At 38.0% G+C, this 25,627-nt stretch overlaps 1 protein-coding gene across 1 annotated transcript in view; it reads right to left on the bottom strand.

The window, feature by feature from the left end:
• wwox (WW domain containing oxidoreductase) overlaps nucleotides 1-25,305 on the bottom strand; it is a 229,757-nt gene extending 204,452 nt beyond the window's left edge. Inside the window, exons 1-5 of the mRNA XM_057330055.1 lie at nucleotides 25,065-25,305; nucleotides 24,827-24,891; nucleotides 24,497-24,554; nucleotides 24,223-24,392; nucleotides 7,384-7,490 (exon numbers count right to left, since the gene is read on the bottom strand). Coding sequence (XP_057186038.1) covers nucleotides 7,384-7,490; nucleotides 24,223-24,392; nucleotides 24,497-24,554; nucleotides 24,827-24,891; nucleotides 25,065-25,171 — 507 coding nt within the window. The 5' untranslated portion in view covers nucleotides 25,172-25,305. The remainder of the gene's footprint in view (nucleotides 1-7,383; nucleotides 7,491-24,222; nucleotides 24,393-24,496; nucleotides 24,555-24,826; nucleotides 24,892-25,064) is intronic.
• Between the last annotated feature and the right edge of the window lie 322 nt (nucleotides 25,306-25,627).

The raw sequence follows: 25,627 nt of genomic DNA on the forward strand, positions 1-25,627 counted from the left end.
ATCACAGGTACCTCTAAAGACTAAAATACATTACAAGACTTTTGCTCAGATTTTTCACAGATTTTCAATCTGGACTTGTTGCAGAAAGTCTGTGCCAGTCTGCAGATTTCATCAGTTAGTGTGTTTCTATCTGAAACTTTCAAAAAGTCTGCAAGTGTATGATGTCTAGTTTTTTAAAAATCTGTTCAGATTTTAAAAATCTTGTAGTGTATTCCAGCCATAAGATGTCTGCTAAAGATCTGAAGATCTGGAAACATCTGCTGTGTAAAAACATCTGATAAACGTCTTAGAAAAGGCATACTATTTGAAGATATTTGCCAGGAAACGTCTCAGAGACGTAATGCAGATGGGCAAACACTCAAAAAAATCGTCTTCCAGATGTAATGCAGACATCAAAAAGACGTCTCTCAGATGTTTGTGTGCTATCAGAAATCCAAAGCAAATTACAGTGCATTTAGGCTTTATATTTTATTAGTATGCGTTTCCTGGAAATCTTGGCTGGCAAAAATATAAATAACAATAACAGAAAAAAGTGTGTTAGTTGAAAAACGACTATTCTGATAGCTCGTATCATGCTAGTGATTGCACATTTAGTAACTCCACTAATTTGAGATATTCTCTCAAATATTCAAAACAAGACTAGCACTTTCCGTTCACTAGTGCTACATAAAGAACACGACATGACAGGCGCTCGCATTTAACGAAACATCGACCGATGACCGTGAAGTCTAAACACGATCAGTTATCCAATTACAAAGACCTGTCTATCCGCCACAATGTTAATATGTTTTTTACACATTACAAGGTTGAGTTTTGCTCCCATCAACCCTCAGTGGAAACGAGGGCTCACCCTAATTGGTTCCAGAGCTCACCCTAACAACACAATGCATCTTCAGCCCACACGTAGCGTGTTAATTTTCATCTTGATTGTAAATAGTGTTTCAGGAAACACATGCTAACACGAAGCTAGGTCGGCAATTAGCATGATTACAAAGTACCTCATTACCATTTTGACACGAGGAGAAAAAAATGTGGCTAATGCTCTTAAATGGGAAAAAAGTGGCTAAGTTATTCTGCTGGACATTAGACGGGCCTTGATCTGAAAACAATCCCTCGTGGGACTCTATTAAACATATCTCATGGGATCATGAATCAAACATCAGCAGAATTTTATAGACAATCAGGAAAATTAAACACGCACACTCATTGACTTAACCCGTTAACACAACATTCTTAAGTTATCTTTAAAAAAAGACGCACAAACTGGATATAGACTGATGATAATAATAACTTCTTAATAACGTCAAATGTATTATTATATTTTGACTGTTATTGTTGTTGCTGCTGTTGTTATTATTGTTATTACTCTCATAATTAGCGTTATTATGATTATAAATAATAATCATGTTATTTTTGCTATAGACGGTTTCAAGCAACAACATTAACAAACGTTACTGCGCATGCACGCATTCGTGGACTGCCCTTAACTTCCGGTAGACATTCGCAAATGATAAATTATTTCTGATAACAAGCAAAAGAAACCGAGAAGAACCGTTATTTGCCTAAACTCCCATATTTTGAATTTAGACTGTGATACCAAGGTCAATCGCTAGATGTAAATGTACCATACAGTTTAATAAAATAAAGTACAACAAAATTCAACAAATCATCTATTTAATACAGTTATTATACAATAAAATTATAATATAAATTAGAATTAAATAAAATATAAATAGTTGGATTATTAGACACTAGACAGACCGGTAAACAAACACAGACCGGAAGTTTACTGCAGTCCAGGTGAGCGCGTCTGATGAAACGGTCTATAATTATTATTATTACCAACTATCTAAAGACATTTTGACAAAATCTAAAGATAGGGTAAGATGCTATTTCATGCATTCTGGCTTCTTTACAATGTTAAACGTGCTGGCTTCTCATGCTTAACATGGTCAACTTGTTAAAAAAACAGTTGGATGTATGACGTAGTATTTCTGTGCTCGATACACTTCCCCAGCACTCCAACTTGTTTCGGAAAGTTTTTTATAAAACTCGATCCCTGTTACGAAATCCTATTCCTTCTATTGGGCAATTCTTCCAGAAAAGCACTCCCACGGCAAGGTAAAAGAAAGAGCCCGCCCACGCGCCAACTGACGAGCGATAGGAAGCCCCGCTTATCAAGATTGGCTGCAGCTCGTTACTCTTGAGATCGTGAGAGAAGCTGAGGTGTGTTTGTTTGTTTGTTCACGCCATTTCAGTGATGGATGTTATATAAATGGTGGCTATAACGCTGGATTTGGAGATGGTTTGAAACTGATAGATGGCACCGTCCCAGTGCTAAAAGATGCCGGACATGAACTGCACGCGGTAAGTCAAACTAAGTCATATATCTGTGTTTTGTTGCTGTAGTTCTGTCCCACTGTCTGCCTCCAGCAGCTCGTGTTTTTCCGGAAATAATCGCACAGCTGTATATGTCTTTTATAAATTTGATCAAACTAAATACTCTTCGAAGATACGACATATGCAATTCTAATGTATAGGCACTGAAGATTAATATGAGATTGGCAGAAACTGCGTGTTACCCGATATTTAAGCAACCAACAAGTCCCATGATTTGAGGCATCAGTCTAACCATAAATATCACAAGTCTATCAGTATTGCTTATGAGCAATTTGAGCAAATTTTTTTACAAGCTGGCTGATCAATTAATGAAAACCACAAAACAAGTCAACAGACGTGTAGGTCTTTACCCAACCCAGCAGGGCTGTTTTTATTTGCTCCAGTGCACATCTGCTGTATAATTCCTGTCAGCCTTTACTGTGGCCCCATTGCAGACAATAAAAACTCCACCCGCTCAAACCCATAAACACCACCAATGTGCTTCTTAAACATAGTTGTAATATAAATATTCACCCTTTACTAATATTCCCCATTTTGAAAGACTGAGTTAAACTTGGAGAAAAATTTCTGGAGACTGATAAACTTGTGTTGAGCTTCAACAATCTGAATGTAATGATCCAAATGTTTAGTTTCCTTTTGACTCTGTTGAAGTGCGGTTCAAAGTGCTGTTGTGCTGAATGACATCACATTTATGATTTGGCTGCACGCAAGAGGCCGGAGGTAATGATGATATTCATACAAGTGCATGACTGCAAGAATGTAGAATGAAGTTTTACATGTCACATGTATATGAATATGTGAGTTGAGTCAAGCCAAGCAACAATTTCTCCTCCTGCTCAACTCAACAGTACCTGAGCAATAAATAAAAAGAAATGACAATTTATAAAATGAAAAAGAAAGTTTTTAAACTACATATCGTCAATGTCCTTCCAGAACCCTGAATGTCCAAATTTGCTGTTTTTCAGGAAATGGGAAAAACACTGTAAATACCGTGATTTCAAAGTTGACAAGCACTTTCCAATACATAGTAATGGATGGAAATTTGCAAAACCCAGTGACAAACATAAAGGGTGATTAAAAATAATGATTTGTGACACAAAATATGGACATATTTTGGACACATATCAGAAGGACAGCTTTGATATGAAGAGTTAATTTGCAAAAACAGATCTGTTTTTAACACTTTTTAAATCATGTTGTTTGATTGGGCATTCAGAGTAAATCAAGTAAATCAAACTGCAATTGGGTTGTTTTAAGTATAATAATAACAACAACTCGAAAAAATACCGCTAACTAACACAATAAAAACATGATAGCATACTAAAAACTTCTTTTTTAATTGTTAATACAAATAAACTCTTCATTTGGAATCATTCTGACTAGTATCTTTTACAGAATCATATTCAGTATCCTCTATTACTTTCTACAGTGTTGGGGATCTGTTGAAGGGTTTATTATATCATATTTCATAAAAATTGGAAATAAATACTATTAAATAATTTGAATTCAATAATTCAATAAATGGGAATAATAAATTAAAGGGATACTTCCCCTAAAAAAAAAAATTCTGTCATCATTTACTCCTGTTCGAGTTGTTCCAAATCTGTATAAATGTCTTTGTTCTGATGAACACAGAGAAAGAAATTTGGAAGAATGCTTATAACCAGACAGATTTTGCCTCCCATTGACTCCCATGCAGGAAAAAAATACAACGGTAGTCAAAAGTGCCCCAGAACTGTTTGTATTCTTCAAAATGTCTTCTGTTGTGTTCAACGGAACAAAAAAAAATTAATTTTTCCTACTACGGGAGTCAATGGGGGCAAAATTATAAGCATTCTTCCAATTATCTTTCTCTGTGTTCATCAGAACAAAGAAATGTATACAGATTTGGAATTCGAAGGTGAGTAAATGATGACAGAATTTTCATTTTTGGGTGAAGTGTCCCTTTAAATAAAACATAAAATATACGGTGTAAAATACACACCATATGACATGTATATAAAATATAACAAATATTGTGACATCTCTCCGCAGCCGTACACAGTGGGAGGTGAAGAAGCCAAGCACATGACCCAGAAAACAGCACACCTGCACATCCTCCTGACCTCTAAACCACCGGCGCCCTGTGCTGTGACCTTGAAATAACCCCTGGATGACCCTCAGCCTCTCCGTCCACAGATAACCCCAGAGGACGGGGAAAGCGGAGATGGATGAGTTCCCTGCCGAGGGGTTAAAGCAAATGAGAAGTGTGTGCGTGGGGCAGAACGAGCTGATTCAGCGTGACTCTGCGCTTTCACAGATACTGCTGCTGCTTTTGCTCACCGTCGCTGGTGAAAAGGAAAAGATGGAGGTGTTTTCAGTGCGATTAGTAAGATTGTTCGCATGAACAGAGAATGTGCAGAGCGGCCTGACCTCCCACTATTAATAAACCATTGTTTCTCTCAGGACAATCAGCAACGTCTTAGCACAGGAAATGACATCAGCGCACAGAGTACGATCACGCGAGGACGATATATGAATTTTGTTGTTTGATACTAAATAAAAATATACTACTATAACAATGTTGACATGCTATTTTTTATGTTTTCTCTTCAAAACATTTCTCTTAAAGCACCAGCTCCTTAACTTTCTGTCTAATTCAATAGATGAAGCCGACAACCCATTCCTGCTTTATCTCTTTTTAAAATATTACAATTTGATAAGGCACGCGATACTGCGCGGTTTGCCTCTGGATTTAGGACTTTCAACACTAATGTTCATCACTTACGCTAACACTTCCCCTGCACTTTCTCCAAGTGACCTGGGAAGCAGATCTGATGACCCTTCATTCCGCAGATTCCCAAACCCACATCTTTATCAAAATAACCTCGCCCGTAAGAGCGTGGGAAGACACGGGGAGTACATTCATCATTTTAACGATTCATTTCCACGTCCCGTCCTTCCCCGAATCTATTAATACCGTTCCCGAGGTGTAAGCGTGCATTTGCCGTCGATGAGATTTATTCCGATATCATACCTACCATTACTCACCCGGCAGCACCTGCGATTTAGGAGTCAAATCCTATTCAATATTTTTTAATCAGAATATGAAAATCTTAACTTGATCAAGGTCTCTTCTGCTATTACTTTCCTCATTTCTCACCAGAAGAGTCCAGAGGGCTCATATTTTGAGAATTAAATTCCAGTGTCGTGCAAATGTTTTGCAATAATAGTTAGAGAATGAAAAATTAAAACTCACGGTAAGGTGTCGGTAAACATTAATCAGGTCGGCCGGCTTTTTTGCCAGGTAATTTGCCTTAATATTTAAATGTTCTTTAATAACTCGGATTATTAAAGGATTCTGCAGATGTCTCGGTAGCGTTTCTCCGCCAGCGGACTGCGGCGTGCTTGTAAAATGCCTCGGAGCCGAGTTGCTACATTTATTAAAACATGGCGTGATTTGAAGCTGTCGGGGCTGAGGAATTATCTGCCGTCGAGAGGGGGCTTTGTTCAATTAGATATCGCCACTGCTTTAAAACACTTTAGATTCCCCTGTAATCCATTGGCATCCTGTAATTAATCAACTAATTTCCAGTCTCAGGATGGCTGTAATTACTGCACCTCGTAATAGCTTATTCTTTCTGCTCCAGCACCTACATTTCATTTGTTTATTTTCTCACACTCATAAATCTGGGGGAGTGTCAAGAGCGCCACAATATTAGTGCAATAATCAAAGTTAATTATCAGACGCCCTCGCGCCTCCCCCCCCTCCTCCCGCTAATAACAGAGACTATCCGAGAGATCGGGCTGCGAGCTCAGAGCCATGGGCAAAATCTCTCTCTCCCGCACAACTTCAGGGGGAGATGAATATTAATCAAGAATTAGGCTAGGAGACGTTAGGAATTAAAAGAGAAGTAGCTGTTTCTTAATAGGTTACTGAGGTTCTTTAAGAGAGATTTGTGATTTATGTGTAGAAAGACTACTGTATATTACTGAAGATTAGGTCACCATTGTTATATTTATGGTCTAAATATGGCATTCTAGTGAATAGTTAAGGGTTTAAAACCCTTTTATATATATGAAGACATCAAACATACAAATAGAGACATGACGTAGTAATAACTGCAAACAATATTGACTTTAAATCGCTCCGCAAGATTACCTTTATATCAGGGGTTCTCAACCTTTTCGAGTCCGAGGCCCCCCATTGTATTCAATAATATTCAAAAGGCCCCCCTCCCACTCACAAAACTCACAATTTCTGCTGAATAAAGTATTTTAGAGCTTAACATTAACTGGGAAAAACATGAATTCATTATAAAATGGCTAAATAATAAGAAATATATTGGTTTCTAGTTTTTTATGTATTTCAATGCTCATTTCATCTAATTTTAATTATTAGTCATTCTGAGCCCCCCTGGAAGTAAGCTGGGCCCCACTGTTCATAACCACTGCTTTATGCCATTTCTCCACCATGACAGTAAATGATATAAAACAAAAAAGTGACTATAAAAGAAGTTTGCCTATTTTACCAGTTTTTGCATTACATTGTATATATAAAAAACATACTCAAGTTGAGGGGATTTACTACATTAAGAGGATCTGAAATTTGCCACTTGTGATATTTCATAATGATAAGGAAACATCCTTAGAAGGTAGCTGCCTATGAAGGAAGATTGTGGAAGAAAGCTCATGAGCTCCACCAAATTTTGTGACAGGATGCCAGCTACACAAAACGTGATTTACGAAATGTAAAGGTCACAAGTGATGATGTAGGGCTGCAGAGGTACTCTGTGTGTGTGTGTGTGTGTGTGTGTGTGTGTGTGTGTGTGTGTGTGTGTGTGTGTGTGTGTGTGTGTGTGTGTGTGTGTGTGTGTGTGTGTGTGTGTGTGTGTGTGTGTGTGTGTGTGTGTGTGTGTGTGTGTGTGTGTGTGTGTGTGTGTGTGTGTGTGTGTGTGTGTGTGTGTGTGTTTGTGTGTGCGTGTGCGTAATCTTCTTACTCACCCACTCGTCCATGATCAGACCCGCTGCTTTACTGGCACGACTTTTGTTTCGGCAGGCTAAGATCACATGGGCTCCGTGAAGAGCGAAAGATCGCGCTGTCTCAAAACCTGCAGATATGGCAAGGGTGGGTGGAAGAGGGGTTGTAGGAGAAGAGAAATGACATGATTGAGATAAGTGCTTTAACTCTGATAACTTTGCAGAACTGTTATTTGCAAATGAAACCGAGCAGAGGGTGAATGGGTAGCGCGAAGATGAGCTGAAGTTCCATATCTCTGTTCCATTCTCCATCAAACAGAGAGCCAAAGGCTCTTCTTTAAGATACTCAATCAAGTCTTTTTTCATGTGATGAATGTGATCGAATTAAAGCCGAGAAACTCCAATAGCTTCTGTGTAGATAATGAAATGAAAACGGACCAAGGACACGACCTTGAGGCACCTTTGTTACAGGAAACAAAAACGTAAAGTGTGACGATACAAAACAGAATTTAAAACCTGCGAGGGGGTCATAAACATCTACAGTACACAGACTGTAGAAAAAAATTATGTTTATACAGTATATATATAAACATGATTTTAAAACACTTCAAAGCTAGTGCGATAAGACAGAGCATTGCAAAACATCAGAGATACTTCTGTTTCATTCATTTGAACGATTCTGGTTTTTATATAAATTTCTTGAATTAATTTTCAAAAATCTAAATAGGTCACTCAGACTTGAAAGGTAGAAACAATGATCTAAATATATGAGTTGGGGAGGCAGAATTGCGAGACATTTGCTTCACAGAGAAAGGTTATATTTAGGGGGGACTTGGGGTATTGTTTTGGCTGGTTTTGCTGACCTGCCTTTTTGCATTGTGCCTTTGATTACACCAAGTATGTTTAAAGTTTCTGTTAAGCTGGCATCAGCACTTTATCACCCGGAGTGGGCACCAGTCATAAAGGTATGCGCGTCTCAGAATAGATGCGGGGGGGAAAATCCTCAAGTTCATAACAATGGCTCAAGTTTGCGAGTGCCACATTAATTATCAAGTTAAAAAAATCACAAGGAATTTTAGATGGGGAATGGTGTATTTTGCCATCCTACCAAAAGACACTAAGGTAAAATCTCAAAATCTGCAGCGTCCCACTGCTAAAAAACTGCTGTACTGTCTGCAGGACAAGCTTTGTAGCCCTTCTCATGTATAATCCTCAAATATGTTTTATTGAAACACGCTTGCTTTTAAAACACAAGTTTAATGACAGCGAACTGGCTGAAAAAGCAAACACTTCGCTCTAACTCCAAATCACTTTCTCATGATCTCTAATAATGTAAAGCAGAATCAAAGACAGGTATAAATTGGGCTTTGAGAAAGTCTTTTGACAGTGTGGCTTGGACGTTTGTCTAGGACCGCTAGCAGACAGCAGGTGGATTAGATGTGCTGCGTCGTCGCGTGGCTGTTCCCCGTGTGGCCGCGCTTTACTGACTGGCCTGCCTGCACCCTCTGACTGTGAAATAACCCTTGGCCATGCTGCTTGTAAAACATATTACACTGTCATGGCTCAGAAAAGACCTGACAGGCCAACATGGCTCAAACAGAGAGGTATGACTCAATCGCTCTGTGAACCTCTCCGATGCAGGGAATTATGGGTATCAGCGGATATGAAAGTTGACAGCTGTCTCTGATGGTGAGTGACATTTGCGCACATATCAGAACTGTTTTTTCTCCACTACTGCACCCACGAGACTGTGGTCTGACCCATTTCAACTGCAATTTTTTTTTTAATCATTTAACTTAATAATTAACTTGAATTCTATGTATTATAACACTATAACAAAAGTTTTAATGGCTACGTTCATACAGCACCAGAATTCGGTTGTCAGTCCTGTATTTGAGTTCTTAATGCGGTTGTGTTCACACGCAGTTCGAACAATTTGACAACCATATTCTATAACCGAACTCACACGTTTACATTTTCGGGACTCACAACCGCATTTGCGGAGAAGCCCTGCTGTGTGAACGTAATCGTACTGGACAACTAGCCCAGCGTTCCATTCCAAAGTGATCATCCCTATGCCCTACTCCCTTCGAAGAGTAAATCTCTTTGTGTGTAAACTCTAGAGGGAAAAATGCTATCGTATCTCCTAATTTGTCCGTTTAAAATTCACTTGGCTAAAGGAGCGACAAAAACAACATCATTTTCTATTTATTTGGAGTGACGTTTTGTATGGTGTCCCCTTTTCGGAAGGGCCCTTCGGAGGGCGATATATCTCGTTTGAAATGCACCGCTTGTCTGTCACGTCATGTGACGTATTCGCGTGCAGAAGTTTCACGCCGTTAATGACTGGTTGTAGTGAGTGAATCAGTGCAGAACTCTTTAGCAATGTTGTGGACTGTTGATCTTCCAACACTGAACAGGTGCGCAATGGTGCGGTATTCCACAAGTGTCCCTAGATGCCAGAGGGCGATTGCGACTATTTTCTGCACACATATTGCTCGTCGCATCTGGGTGTTGCATTTCGCAATGTGAGGCTTTAGCAATTCACAGAGACAAAGATAGGAATTGTGCGTCATGCATAAATTTCCAATCCAGTCACTCTCCTCCACCGGAGGTGCTCCCACCAGTTTTGCGGTCTGGGAAGAAACCCACATTGTGCGCTCTGCCGTTAGTGCTGTGTTTAAAAACAAAAGGGTTTAAAGTAAAAAAAATAGTCTCAGCCGCCGTCCGTGTCTGTTTATTACTTCTTTGCGAATAAGATCGCGCCTAGTTTTGCTATATAGCACTAAACCCATTGTGATAATGTCTGTAGTATGCACCATCTTTCATGTGCACGTCCGTCACTATGGTTACAAGCGTTGCGTGCGAATACCATACAGGCTTGAGTTCGGTTTCTCATTCAAACAGACAGTATACAAGCTGCAACTTTAAACCGGTGTGTGAACAGGACATTTCGAGACTCACGCCCGTAAGTAAATACGGTTGTCAATCCTAAAAAGTGACTGTATGAACGTACCCAATGTCTCAGTGAAATCAAAACTCGTTATTCTTTTATTTTTATTTATTTTATTTTATAATTATATATTTGTATGGAATATTACCGTTTTCATTATAAATGCTTTATCCTGGCAAATCAATTATTTTTTATTTGCCCTCAAAATCTTAAAGGGATAGTTCACCCAAAAAAGAAAGACATTTGGAAGAATGTTTGTAAGCAAACAGTTCTGGAAAAAAAACTACTATGGCAGTCAATGGTGCCCCAGAACTGTTTGTTTTCCCACATTCTTCAAAATATCTACTTTTTTTGTTCAGTAGAACAAATTAATTTATTCAGGTTTAGAACAACCTCAGGGTGAGTAAATGATGACAGAATTTTCATTTTTGGGTGATTTTTTTATTCCTAAAATAAAGTACTGGCCTTTATCCAGGACCTTAGAGATGATGTATTTTTGTAGGCTAACCCGGAAGTAAAAAGCTCATTCTCAACATGTATTTCAGAAGTCAGGTTGTTTTGAAAAGCTGTTAATAGTTTTATAAAGTTTAACTTCAGGCGAGCCAAGGTGAAACTTGCGTTGAAATGCACGATGATGCTCGCGAGCGCGTGAGCGCTTTGATGTGACGCGCTTCTACCTCCAGTTTTGGGAGACGCGTGAGGAGTCACCAGAGACTTGCAGTGCAAAAACAAGCCCGAGAATAAACGAACCTAAAGACAGAGAGTCGCAACACACTAAAAGTGCTCATCTAATAGAGAGTGAAGAGCGATAAAGACCCCATGAACACCAGTTTATAACACTAGTCATATACTGTACTCTCATTGTTTGTGCATATTCATACTTCCCTGTTTCCCTGTTTTTCCCTACGAAGGTTAGGGTCAGGGTTAGGTGTGGGGGCGGGATTTAGAGATGGGGACCAATCACAAAGCAGCATCCTAAGTGAATGAACCAATCAGAAGTAGGGAAGTCGTAATCTCACAGGGAGAATTTCGGTACAACACCGGACCGTATCCTCAGATTGATCGTCTGCGCAACGTTGCATGAAGCCAAACACACCCGATATTATCGGATATCACAATAATTTAAAAGTCGATTTTCGATAAAAAAAAATAAACATCGCCCAGCCCTAGTTTACCACAGACCTTATTTCAGGCGATTTACCCAAAACCCATTCAAAAAACCCATAGAGGAGCGATGGAACCTGAAGTCCAAAAATGCTAACTCGCTTCTGGGCTTTGCATACAAAATACGTCATCTCCTCAGATCCCTATACCTTTAAAGAATTATACCTTTTCTCTAACCAAAAGCCAATTATGTCCCAGTACAAAAAAAAAACACTGCAACTTCAGCTTCATGTCAACTTTAATGGTCCTAATATGTTTTTTTTGTTGTTGTTGTTAGTTTTTGTAAATTATCCAGAAAATAGACAGACAAACTCAAATTCTCCCCACCCCCAAACAATGCATTTCAAAAGATTTCCAAACATTCACATGTAAAAACCTTGATTGACCCTCCCTTTTCTATGCAAACTAACCGAGTCTGACAGCGGTCACGTGATTCAAACCGTCAGGCTGCACGGTATCGTGGATTAAAATGAATTTTAATTAGATTATGTTTTAATCTGATTTTCATTAAAAGGTAACTAGGAGGCCTAATTGTGAGGAGAGAGCTAAGGAGTATTACCTATTAAAACTCAAAATTGGAGTAGGATAAGAACTCCTCTCTGACAAACCAAGCATGGAATTAAATTTTATGACACCTTATTAGGAGTAATGGAGAGAGCCGTGAATATCTACGCCGGGGCTCCCCCGCCGAGAAACAGACACCAAAATAAAAACACCAAACGTGAGAATTGAAATGTTTCCTTGTCAGTAAACCGCAAGCAAAAATAGAGATTTTACGAGCGGATCCGTGAGACGGCAATTAAGTGGCACGCGGAGACTTATTAACAAAACAAAAAAAAAGTGTCGCATTAGCGTTGATCAAAGAGCGACTCTCGCAGTCACCTTGTAAAAACCGTGGCGGTTGTTCAGCTTGAAGTGTGAATTAATCAACGCTGTTGTTTTTTGTAATGGAGAACAAATTAGAACATGTTTAGCGACAACGGAGACCAGCCGTGTATTATTTATGGAAAATACGAGGGCCTTGACATTCATTTGGACGCAATGACTCCACGTGTTCATCAAAGAGGCAGAAAGACCTCGCGCCCACATGAGGAGAGATCCAGCTAGACTAGCATTTGCTACAAACATAAAAACTCCCCTTTTAAACACATTTATGTGTTAGTTATATATACGCTATGTTTCAGTTATTAAATATGTTCTCCTGTACTTAGAAATGAAGTTGATCTACAGTTGCCTTGTCATCAAATGAGCGTGTCCTAGAGTCAATAAAGTTTAGCATTTTGAATGTTGACTCCATAAAGACAGGATGCTCCAGAGATAACCTCGGAGTTTGCTGATGGTTTTATTGTTCTGCTAAGTTTCTTCTGCGGGTCACATCCTGGTCTTAACTGGACATGTTCATTTTGGAGCAAAAAATGAAGGCGCAGTCCAAGACAAACACAAAGAGCTGACGGATTACCTCAACCACGTGATTCCCGTTCATTTTCTTTTCCTCACGCTTCTGGTCTACTTTTTTTTAAACTTTTGACAGAATTACACTAAAGAGTGGAGAGGAGGTTACGTTGTATTAACCACACAAAAGAACCAAAGCTCAATATGCCTGAAGCATGTGCACCAAATACTGCTCCAACATGTTATTTAAAGTGATAGTGCACCCAAAAATGATCATTCTGTCCCCATTTACCCATCCTCTTGTCATTTCAAATATGCATGGGTTTCTTTCTTACGCAGAACACAAATAAGATATTTTGAAAATGTTTGTTTATCCGCACCCATTGACTTGCATTGGTTTTGTGTCCATACAGTTGAAGTGAATGGGTGCCGGTGCCGTACAATTCCCAACTTTCTTTGAAATATCATCTTTTGTGTTCTGCGGAAGAAAAAGTCATTCAGGTTTGAAATGACAAGAGGCCGAGTAAATGATGACAGACTTTTCATTTTTGGGTGAACTGTCACTTTAAAAAAGAAAACAAGGGAACATCGTAAAAAGAGCAGAGGTTTTTAAACTTCATGATGCCAAGGACCCCAAAATAAGTTGAACCTTTTGTGAGGGCCCCCCCATCCTACAATACATATCCATCTATATGCCTTATGTATTAAGATCAGAGATGGGGGACTCGAGTCTTAAGGACTTGTGACTCGCTTGACTAAATAAAGAAAATGACTCGACTTGACTTGGACTTGGGATCCAGTGACTCGTGACTTGACTTGAACTTCATGACTTGGCAAGACTTTACTTTATAACAACTGTAATTAATTCTTTTAAATATACATTGCAACATTGGTAAACAAAACGCAAGACACGGAGCGGAACCAATGATCTGAGTCTGCACGAGTGCACGTTTCATGGCGTCAAATAGTGAGAGCAAAGGAATCTCCCAAGAGGTTTTCTTTTCGATATAAACACTTCGACACTGACAACATTGACTAAGATGATTTGCTGTATGCATTTACAAAGGCAGGATATCGACACTTCAAAAAGAAAAGGTATGTAAGCTGTTAACTGTTATTCGACTAAAATCTGAGAATGTGGAAACAGCATTGGTTTTTATATTATTTGTCTCTAAATGTATATTAAGTCTGTCATTAAATTAAAGTAATTATAAATTATTATTCGCATGTTTGTAATTCGCGAAGTCAAACTTAAAATTCGATGGCGTTAGCCTCTCAAAAGTGCTTTATTGTGTCACTCTTGACAGACGGAAAATAATAAGGAATTGTACCGCAGTGACCACAGTGTTTTATCAATTTGTGATGTTTCTCTTGCATCCAAAATACTAGATATATAAGCAAAATGGCTGTAGTAGGCATTTGCCCTCGTTAGTTTATTTAGGACGTATTAAGTAACAATAATATTTCCAGAATAGCAACGCGGCTGCCAACAGTTCAGTACAGATGGGCTACAGGAAAATGCGTTTTTCTGCAACACGAATCCCAAGTATTGAACGAATCGATTGAGTGATTCAGTAACCCATTCTTGCTTGTTCATGAATGAATCAACTGTTTTAAACGAATGAGTTAAATGAACGCTTCTTTGACTCACTCATTAAAACAGTCATTTGCTACCACATGCTAGCTTCATTATTAAAATAATAATTTCATACTTTATATTCAAAGTGTTGTATTTAAAATATTATGATTTTAAATGTATAATCAAGTTCATTTCTGAGGAAAAAATAAGTTGTGGTAAATAAAATATGATTTTATTCTGTTTGGTACTGTGACTTGATTTGACTTGATCTTTAGCAGGACTCGACTTGACTTGCTTGGTTTGTGTGCACTGTGACTTGAGACTTGATGGTAGGGACTTGAGACTTGAACATGTGTGACTTGCCCCCATCTCTGATTAAGATACATTCAAACAATGTTGGATATTTATTATTACAAAGACAACATATTGTTTTCAAACAAGTACCTGGCTGCAAATACTGTTAGATGTATAAAAAATACACATTTTAACTTTAAATCCATTTACACTATAGAAATGTGTTTCATGACATGTACAAATAATACTGCTACAAACCCTAGTAGGTAAAATATAGGGAACTATAGTGAGAAACTGACTAGAAAGATGAAAATATCCAGATAAACACTTGAAAATAAATATGAATGAAATGAAACACAAATAATGCTTTAGTAGACTTCTACAATTTTGGCTCTGACGTGTTTACTTTCTAATTAGTGATGCTTTGAAAAAGCATATTGTTATTCGAACATACATACTTCTTATAATTATTCTTGTTCCGCCAAAAGTTTGGCACGCTACTTTTGTCCCGCAGCTTTTGACGTAGACCCATGAATGAATACATCACATCGACGGGCCTATTCGGGAATGGTGTGCTATGACTTTTATAAGCGATCGGGTGGGGGGGGGGTGCGATAGGGGGGCGAAAAACCACCCGAAAAATCCCATTGACATAACATTGCGCCCAACTTTGAGGGATCGTAGCTCCAAGCGAGGATATCGTAGAAACATGAAAATAATACACAATTTGAAGAGATTATCAGGCTCTATAAGAACATCACTCACAATGGGGTGTAAGTTGCACCTCTGGGGTGTGAGAGCCTCCCAAAATTTCCGTATACTTATAATGGCGCCCATAGACTCCCATTCAAAACCTAGATAGCTATATATTCACGCGTTATTTTTTCGCTTTGGACCCATGAATGACTACATCAAATCGAGCGGCCCATTGAGGAATGGTGTGTGATGACTTTTGGAAGCGATCGGGTGGAGGGGGTGCGATAGGGGGGCGAATAAAAACCTGAAAAATCCCATTGACTTAACATTGCACCCAACTTTGACGGGTCGTAGCTCCGAGTGAGGATATCATAGAAACATGAAAATAAAACACGATTTGAAGAGGCTATCAGGCTCTGTAAGAACATCACTCACAATGGGGTGTAAGTTGTACCCCTGGGGTGTAAGTTGTACCCCTGGGGTGTAAGAGCCTCCCAAAATTTCCCAATCACAGGAAGCATGCCCATATAAGGCGTAAAACGTCCAGTGTTGAATATCTTTGCAGAACAGTGTCGTAGAGACGAGGGGGTGGGCACATTTCACTCAGACAACCAATCAGTGTCACAGGATCATCTTAAAGCTATTAAGCCACGCCCATAGCAACCATTTACAGCAACCTAGCAACCGATCCCATTGACTCCCATTATCAAAAGTTCATATGGATATCTTTGCAGTACAGTGTCGTAGAGACGAAGGGGTGGGCACGTATTACTCAGGCAACCAATCAGTGGCCAAGGAAGTTCATTAAGCCACGAAGCCACGCCCATAGCAACAAAACATCTTAACTTAGCAACCGTTTAACAACACCTACATCTCTTCATCAGAACATCATAGAGAGATGGGGGTTGGTTTGTTTCACTTGTGGGTTGAAGCATCATCAGTTGGCACATGCTAAGCCACGCCCATAGCAACCAAACAGGTTAGCCAAGCAACCGTTTAGCAAAACCTATATCTATGCATAGGAACATCGTAGAGACATGGGAGTTGGTTTGTTTCACTTCTGGCTTGAAGCATCATCAGTTGGCTGATGCCAAGCCACGCCCATAGCAACCAAACACATTAGCCTAGCAACCGTTTAGCAAGACCTATATCTCTGTATCAGAACATCTTAGAGTCATGAGGGTTGGTTAGATTCATTAGTACTTAAAGTGTCATCACCCTAGTGCCGAGTCCCGCGGTTTGCCACGAAAGCATCACTCACAGTTTCTTTAGAAAATGTACTATCTAGTTCTCTTTTATTCCTTCTGGGGACCCTTAAAAACCTTCTGGAGGTCCCTGGACCCCAGTTTGAAAACACCTGTTCTAGAGCATCAATATACTGTACATTGAACAAAAAACAACAAATAATTACAGGTGCGGGTTCAGCCTCCAAAAATTAAAAACTGACACAAAAAGACTCTGCATTAGTCTCCCATGATCTGCATAATTCACAATTATTCATAATAATATTCATAATAAAAAAATAAAACGCAAGCAAAAACTAAAGCCGTTATATGCCTTATCCTATGGATGTAAAAAAAAAATTCACATTTTTACAACCCCGTCTGTCAAAATGATGGACAATGAGAAAGTCTAACGCAACCACTGGGCCCAACACAACATTTTTTTTCCACTTCCCGATTCTACCTGCATGGCAGATCTAATGACCATATATGGTCATAAAGCATGGGAGAGGCGGGGCAGAGCCAGTGAGAAGCAGGTGGGGTGAGATATACATTTTGGGGTTAAAATAGGAAGTCTGGTGTTCCAGTCGGTCTGCGGGGAGCCTTAATTTACACCATTAATAACCCCCCATCTTCATTTTGGGATTGGGGGAGGCGTTGTCACGGCCCAAAGTGAAATGTATGGTTTGTAATTACCGGCGTGCAAGGAGAGGAGTTCCACCTGACCAGCCCCACGCCGTTCTATTACCCTGCTGCTTTTGCCCCCGGCTGCCCTCTGCCGCCCTCCCCTCACGTATTCCGGCTTTGACCCCCAAGTGGCCTCGGCTGAATCCCAGTACCATTTTTCATTGTGCCGCGCGTTTGCATCGGTCACGCCGTCCCCACGGCAACCCTTCACGCTAGCCTTCCAGCTCGGCCCCTGCCATCCAAGAATCTAACACCGGAACGCTGTTACTTTCATCACTGTCATTGTTAAGACAAAGACGGAGAGAGAGAGAACCGACTGCAATGAGTCGTCATGAAACTTTAATATCTCTGCTCTCTCTGAAAAATTGTAAAAGCGAACTGATCCATAAACCACTTGAGTTCACATTCAGACGCTCAATTTTAAAACGCTTCCCTCCTTTAAAATCCAGTAAAAGGCCTTAAACATATATATGCATTCCGGCCGCCCCGCCGGGGCGATATTGAGATCGTAATCATTATCGAATCTTTTATCCCCAGTTGTAATTTTTGCGCATGTTACATCAGTTTTTGCCGTGCTTTGTGAATTTCATCCAAGGTTAATAACGCTCAATAATTTGACTAACCAACCATACCTGGTGTTCATTACAGAACCGATAAACAGATTAATCACAAGCGGACATGAAACGCACATTAAAAGCCTCAGATTCTATTTCCTCTGACACTCGATATCAATAACAGCCTCCACAGGCACACTGAAGAGTACAGAGCAGATGAAAAATATCTTCGCTTTTACTTTTCTTGTGGAAATAAAATTGCATAATGGATAGTTCTGGTTCAGCATATCTCTTCAGCCATGCTAAAATACACAAGGTAGTCTATCCTCGCAAGTGTTCGTGTGCGTTTTTATTCATACGGGACGTTAGGGCAGGACATATAAAAGTGATCACCACCATTTTTGGTTGTTTTTAATAGCCAATAAGCTTTATGTCACAGCCGTGATTTAGGATTTGCTTCTTGCTAGGTATCAGTGAAAGGGACGTTCTCATTCTAGAGAGCTTCTGATTGGACGAAAAGCCACGTAGTGCAGGATGAATCATCAGTGCATTTAGTCCATTTAGAGACGGGCTGTATGCTTTAAATATGTATATCTGCTATCGGTTAGGACTACACCATGATTTGTAGATGCTCAAAGCTAAAAGATGAGAATGAATACATTTGCATAATAAAATCATGTTTTAACCCTTGTTGTAGTGTTTAGGACTGTGGGACCTGTTTCAGGTGATTCATTGTTTTTCTCAACCTCAAACACTTCAATATAATAATGTTTTAACCCATTTCATAGATGTTTTGCTTCTTTCACGAATAGCACCTTGTAATATATTAGAGGTTAATGAAAAATATTAACTGTAAATGCTGTCTATGTTGCTTGTAACTGGGATAAAGTGAACACCTGTAAAGCATTTGGACATACATTTTTCAATTTAGAAAAATCAGAATTTTATAACACTATTTTACAATATCTCCACATTTTTAGATTTGTTTAATTGTATTTATTATAAGGCTGTTTAATGATTAACTGCGATTAATCCAGAATAAACGCTTTCGTTTACATAACACATGTCTGTGCATATTCATTTTGCATTTATAAACACGCACATGCATATATTTAAGATAAATACAAAATATAAAAGTGAATAAACATTTATATGTCACTTTAATTATTTGTAAATATAAATAATACATACAATATTTCCTAAATATGTATCATGTATGCGTTTATAAATACAAAATTATTATGCACAGTACACAGACATATATTATGTAAACACAGACTTTTATTATGAATCGCAATTAATCATTTGACAACCCTAATTTATTAGCAATCCTTCTTTATTTCTTCCCAGTAAAGACATTGATGACATTAGATATTGTTGTAGACGTGAATTTGTGAAATTGTGAAAAATGCTGTGGGTCCACTAGACACGCAAACATTGTCTGAGTAACAAAAGCATGAACACCACACAAGGGTTAATAAATATTTGTGTCCCTAAAATGTTTACTAAACAGTAACAGTTATATAAGAGCACTAAGAGAATACAGTCACAAGGGCACAAGTGTTATGCAACGTTCAACACATTTCTATATCAATTAACCCATTATACAGTGTTGCTATAGGGAGTTTTTCACAGCATGTCTCAAACTACAGGGAGAGAAACACATCAGCGTTCAACTCTCGCAAACAAACAAGAATCACAACGTTACCTCTTCGAGGACACTTTGGCCGAGAGAGAGAGCGAGAAAGAGAGAAAGAGAGAGAGAGAATGACCCGGCGACACAGGACCGTTGAGAGGGTACAGCAACACAGTCAAACAGCCATCAAAATTCAATTAAACTGGAAATACATAGCGGCCATGGCATTTATCAAAAAACATAAAACAGAAGACTTCCCGTCAGTACGGTCTGTTATTCATCCCCTGTGCCACCTTATGCACTCCATTTCCTGTCCTGACACTGAGCTTTTTGCAAAACAAAACAAGGATATGAGAGTTAGAGCGAGCTCTTAAAGAACGACACAACGTGCCATGATTCAGGCCATCAGAAAACGCTTTCGGTACATCACGGCAAAAGGTGTAGTATTAAAAGCCAACACAAGAAAGAGGGATTTTGGTAACATTTTGTAAAGCAGGTTGGATTTTTGCTTTTACTTTTAGGTTAAAAGTTTGTGTCGTATCTGTGGCACTAGCATCATTAAACTGAACGAAACCAAACACAGGACGTAACATTTTGATAACAGACCTCTCCTTCTAATTTGCACCACCATTTTTTGCACATAGAAAGCAAGCAGCATCAGCATCAGCGAGTGCACTCGCACGCTCGCCCGCCTCATCCACAAGAGCTGATGAACTGAAATAGGAACAGTGTAAATATAGAAGCCCATAAACGTACACATGCATCCACGTCTTCAGCTCTGTGACTCAGAAAGACAAACAGAGGCACGTAAGAGCGCCGTGACCGCCACAGAGCATCCATCACCCTCAGAGACAGCCAGCCAAGAGGCCACCACCGTCACCCGACGACTCCTGCGATACACCTGCTCGACAATAATAACCCCGCGCTACTCGACTTAAAAAATGACTCCCGCGCATCAAAACATTGTGCTGCGCAACCGGGTATGTCGAGACAAAGAACGAGTGTATCCAAATAAAAGATTTATGATTTATTTATGACTGTCTGAACGAATAAAAGAGTTTTAGAAGAGGAACGTAGTATAACTCGGGAATATTTTGGAAGTTTGTCTTAAGTGCTTAGATGTGGAGTTTTGGAAGTTTGTACAGATTTGTCTAAAGCAAAACATACAAGAAGTGTGATGTGTTCGTAATAAATCAAATCTAATCACTCTTATAAAAGTATTTACGTAATTCACACACGTTCCTCAAGTGGAATTATAAATAATAAACTAAATATAAACTACATTTTTATAGTAATAATTATAACTAAAATTTATTTAAATAGTTACAAATTTGCTTTTTCCAATTTGTTACAGTCAAAATGGAGAAACTGCTGTACTTAAGTCTCAAAATGCTTTTGTTAGTAAACATAAACAACATAAAAGAAATAATATAAAGAACAATAGAAGTTATACTTCATCTTACTATGTATTTATATTAAATACATATTTTGATATAAAATGTCACAATTCTTTGGCACCAAGCACCAGATTTTAGCGTCTGAAAAAGGAAACATTGAAAGGAAACCTCGCACAGGTCTCAGGTCAGACGCTGTTGGGTGTGTGGTGACGTGGCGTTTGAGTGAAGTGAACGGCGCTTTCGACGGTAAATAACTTTTAGTTGGTTCAATAGAGGAGAATTAAGGAAAGCGCCCGAGTCACTAATGGGAATGAATGGGAGGCATCAGCCGGGGTCAAATACGCGCCGCACGATCAATGCACGGGTGCAGGTGTACCACTCCACCACCAGAGAACCCGTTAACAAGAGAGAGAGAGAGGATACAAAAGAGCATTTGTTTCCATTACCGCTGTATTAAAGCGGTAGAAAGGCGACTGCAAGTGCGTCTCTGTACAGGGCTAATAAAATACAGTACAGTATCATTCTAATAAAAGCATAATAACCTCTCTTGCTGTAATTACCAGATGATGAGACTTATTACCAGAGAAATCCTGCCACTCTAATAATGCATTAAAGTGCTTAATGCATTTAAAAGCTATATGACAAACACTATTATTACAATCTAAAATGACCTCCATAAAGGATTGTGATACAAGGTACAGTAAGTAAATACACTCTCGTCTTGTACTCGCAAAAACTTTTAGCGCAACAGTATTCATTAAATATATAACATATATCATATTTAAGTATTAGGGCATGGATACCATGCAAGTAAATCTTTTACACACATTTTCAAATCCACAGCAATATCTAAGCCACTAATGTCTTTATTGAAAAAAAAATAAAGACGTATTGCTAATAAATAAAGCTAAACAAATATAAAAATTGAGAAATAATGACAAAAGAGGGCCATAAATCTAGGATAATTTGAAGGGCTTCTTTCCAAAAAGACATAACTCCGTTTTAAAATCTTTTCAAAAATCATGCTTTTTTATTTTGATTAATATCAATCAAACTGCAGTTGGTTTGTTTTGATTTAAGCCATAATAATGCCAATAACTACAATAAAACCATGATAACATAATAAAAAACATGATTTTTAAACATTTTTAAAGACGGAGTTATCTCTTTAATGCAATCATTTTAATGCTAGTAACATTATTATTCAGAAATTTTATATGAATTATTCTCTCTTATACATTGTCTTTTGTAAGGTGTGAAGTTGAAATTGGCTGGATTCCTATCAGGATGGAATTATAAGTGATTCACAGAGCACCCCTGCCCTCTAGTGGTCAATCACACGACACTACAAACTCCATAAACATCTACTATTATCTAGACTGTAAATTTGGGGGATTTTCTCTTTTATTACAATAGTTCTTCATATGTAGTATGTCTGAAATATCATCCCTGTTTGTTTTAAAGTCTATGTTTAAGTTATGAATTGCAATAAGCAATTTCTCCAGATTTCTCCATTATTTTTTGTTCAGCATGAAATATTTGACTATCTAATAACATGATATTGTGTGGCATGACTGTTGTGATTAAAGTGACGCTTTAAAAGTAGAACGTTCCCATTGAGCAATTCATGTTAATGTTAATAAACATAAGTGAACAGCTGTGAGTGCAACACACATTAATAGTTAAAACAGCATAAATATATGTATATATAAATGTAGAAATATATATGTATAAATACATAACAAGGACTAAATATACAGTCTATTCCTGTCATCATTCACAAAAGAAATTTTCTTTTACACATAAAATCATACTAAACAAATAAACATTCTATGAGATCGGTGGTTAGTCATAAAAATAATAATGATTATATATCTGTGCAGTTAGGACTGCAAAAAATAAAGGGGAAACAAATGCATCGTCTAGCATAGTTTATGCATTTATTTATTGTTATTGACTTCAAAGCTGTGTTTACGATCAGACTGTACGTTTACAAAATACTAGTATTTCATTGCAAACTTACTTTGTAGACGTTAGCTAAATTACCAACATTAATGACAGATTGCATAAATACTACAGGGTAAAAAAATATACTACCCAGATTACAATCTGTTCACTCGCACTGATGCCTACAGTTATTGGTAATATCATGTGACCCCCTGCTATTTTTGGGTCACAATCAAATGATTTGTATACGTGTATATATTTTCTATTTATGTATATTAACATTCATATGAAATGGTGCTTATAGTAATTAGAGATAGTGTTACTGTAAGAATGTAGAGCTGCATCTTTTAAGTTCTTGGTGGCAGTTGAGAGCTTGAGTTACCGGGACAACTGTGGTGCCTCTTCAGACAACACAGAGGATCGCTTGACTAACAGCAAACTTTTGTCTCTCTTACTTTTTTATTGAAAAAGGTTGGTTAAATTGTCTTAATTTGAGATAAAATCGGTAATTCATATGCTTTAATGTCAAATGAATGTTTATTTATATGGAGTAGTTATTGTATTATTATTTTAAATAGATGTTATGTCAGAAAGAGGTTTTCTAGTCTTACATTTTATAGTAAAAGTGACATTTGAACAAATGAAATCAAATTGACTAAAATGTTTAACTTATTGCTTAAATAATATTGTATTGTGTTACTTGAGTGTCTTTATGCAAGTTAAGTTTATTGTGCAAAAGAGCTGTGTGAGAGTCTGTATGATTTATATACAAGTTATTGGATGATTTTATCTATTTATTGATCTATTTGTTGTGTAAGAGTTTATTCAGTTTACATATGGCATTTTCTCATGGTTTTAAATACTGTTTATTATTCAGACAACACAGAGGATCGCTTGACTAACAGCAAACTCTTGTCTCTCTTACTTTTTTATTGAAAAAGTTTACTCTGAATACAGTTCCTCCCTTTGACCGGGACCTGTAACAATCAATATCAACTTTTGTTATAGTGTTGTTTTATTGTACAATGAATCGTTTTGGTATTTTGTTGTTTATTGTGAATTCTGGGTCTAGTGAAAATAAATTCACATTTTCCCGAGGAAGGAATAAATAATGTTATAGTGCCATCTTCTGGACAAACACTGTACTGCAAAGCAGCTGGTTTATAGTGCAGGTGCACAGCACAGTCAGGCTAATAAACACAACTTGTTTACAAACACGCTGTACTTTTTTTTAGCTCATTTTGAGAATGAGTTAATGTTACTTCAGATGAATCAGACAACAAAATGACACAAATACAGCTATATGTATAAAGAGAGTTCAAATACAGATAGAGTGCTTACCTATGCCAGAATTGGCCCCTGTGATGACGACGACCTTGTCTGAGAGGTCGAGATTCTGCAGTACATCAAGCGCAGATGTGTTTCCATCGTAGCGTTTGGGCTTCACCTGTAGGTCTTCTACAGTGAAGGCCTGCCGGGGGTCGAAATATGTTGTGCGTTTGTTGATATGACTAGAAAGAAGAACATCTCGTCAAAGATCTGTATAAATATAATATAACACACGCGTCATAATATTATGAAATTACAGTGACAGTTTTATATTCACTCAGCTTACTCAGCATAGTAGATTTGGCCTTTCGCGTCTGTTTCCTGTTCCCATCCATATGGCAAATCTGCATTGCATGAAATAAAATTGCACATTATCAGTGATTCTACTTCTGTTTTTTAATAGACTTGACATAACTTGACAAAACAATTAATGTCGACAGTATATTGTTTGTTAGTACGTGTGCATTCCGTAGTACTTTCAGAACATTCGTTTAATATGCAAAACAATTGAGTGCACATTTACAAGTCCTTCAAAATGTTAAAGATTGAATATTTCAATGCATTGTGGATCATCTGTCCTTCTTAATCCATGAACAGTGTGAAATAAGCGTCATACCTCCCGCACAGCGCTTCTTCTTGCCAGATTTGGGATGTTCCCACTGAGTCCTCATTTCTTCGTGGCTAAAATCAATTATGACACTTCATTGACAACGTCACGTCTTAATCGTTCTATAAATCACATTAGAAATGCTCAAGCCTCGCTACTAATATAATAACAACTGTATTATTGTTTTGATTAGCCTAGGTAAATAACACCGATCGGAATGTTTTGGTTTTGTGTATTAAACACTCACTTGGCATAATAAACCCATCCGTCTTTCGTGGACCTCTCCTCCCAGCCTGGAGGAAGCTCGTCTTCGCTGTCTGTATCATCCATCCCCGCGTATTTAAGAGCTGCCATCTCACACTGCTTATTTTAAAGCCAATAACTCCTCCAACTTCAAAATAAAAAATTGTTTGACAGCAAATGCACGTTGCGCTGATCTTGCCGGAGCACTTCCGCAATCACAACGTGACGTCACGCTGAATGGGATTGTGGGAAATGAAGGCCTTTTTTAAAGAAACAAAAGGCGTGTTTAACGTACACAATTTATGAGGAAACAAAAAAGTGTTTTTATTTTGTAATAAAAACGGTAATTTTGACAGATTCTTTTACGGAAGATTGTAAAGAATGTTTGGGATCATTTTAATGTAATTAATTTCAGATAACAATCATTGGAGTCAATATGTGTATCATTGTTCCTGTGGAGCAGTTTAAGTTGAGGATTTTACAAAAAAGATCTCTGCAATATTCTGAGAACATCTGTATAAGCTGTGCTTTAGTTGTCTAAACATCCTCTAGCAACATTATTTTATT

The sequence above is a fragment of the Triplophysa rosa genome, linkage group LG3 (assembly GCF_024868665.1).
Source record: "Triplophysa rosa linkage group LG3, Trosa_1v2, whole genome shotgun sequence".
In the NCBI taxonomy this organism is placed as follows: Eukaryota; Metazoa; Chordata; class Actinopteri; order Cypriniformes; family Nemacheilidae; genus Triplophysa; species Triplophysa rosa.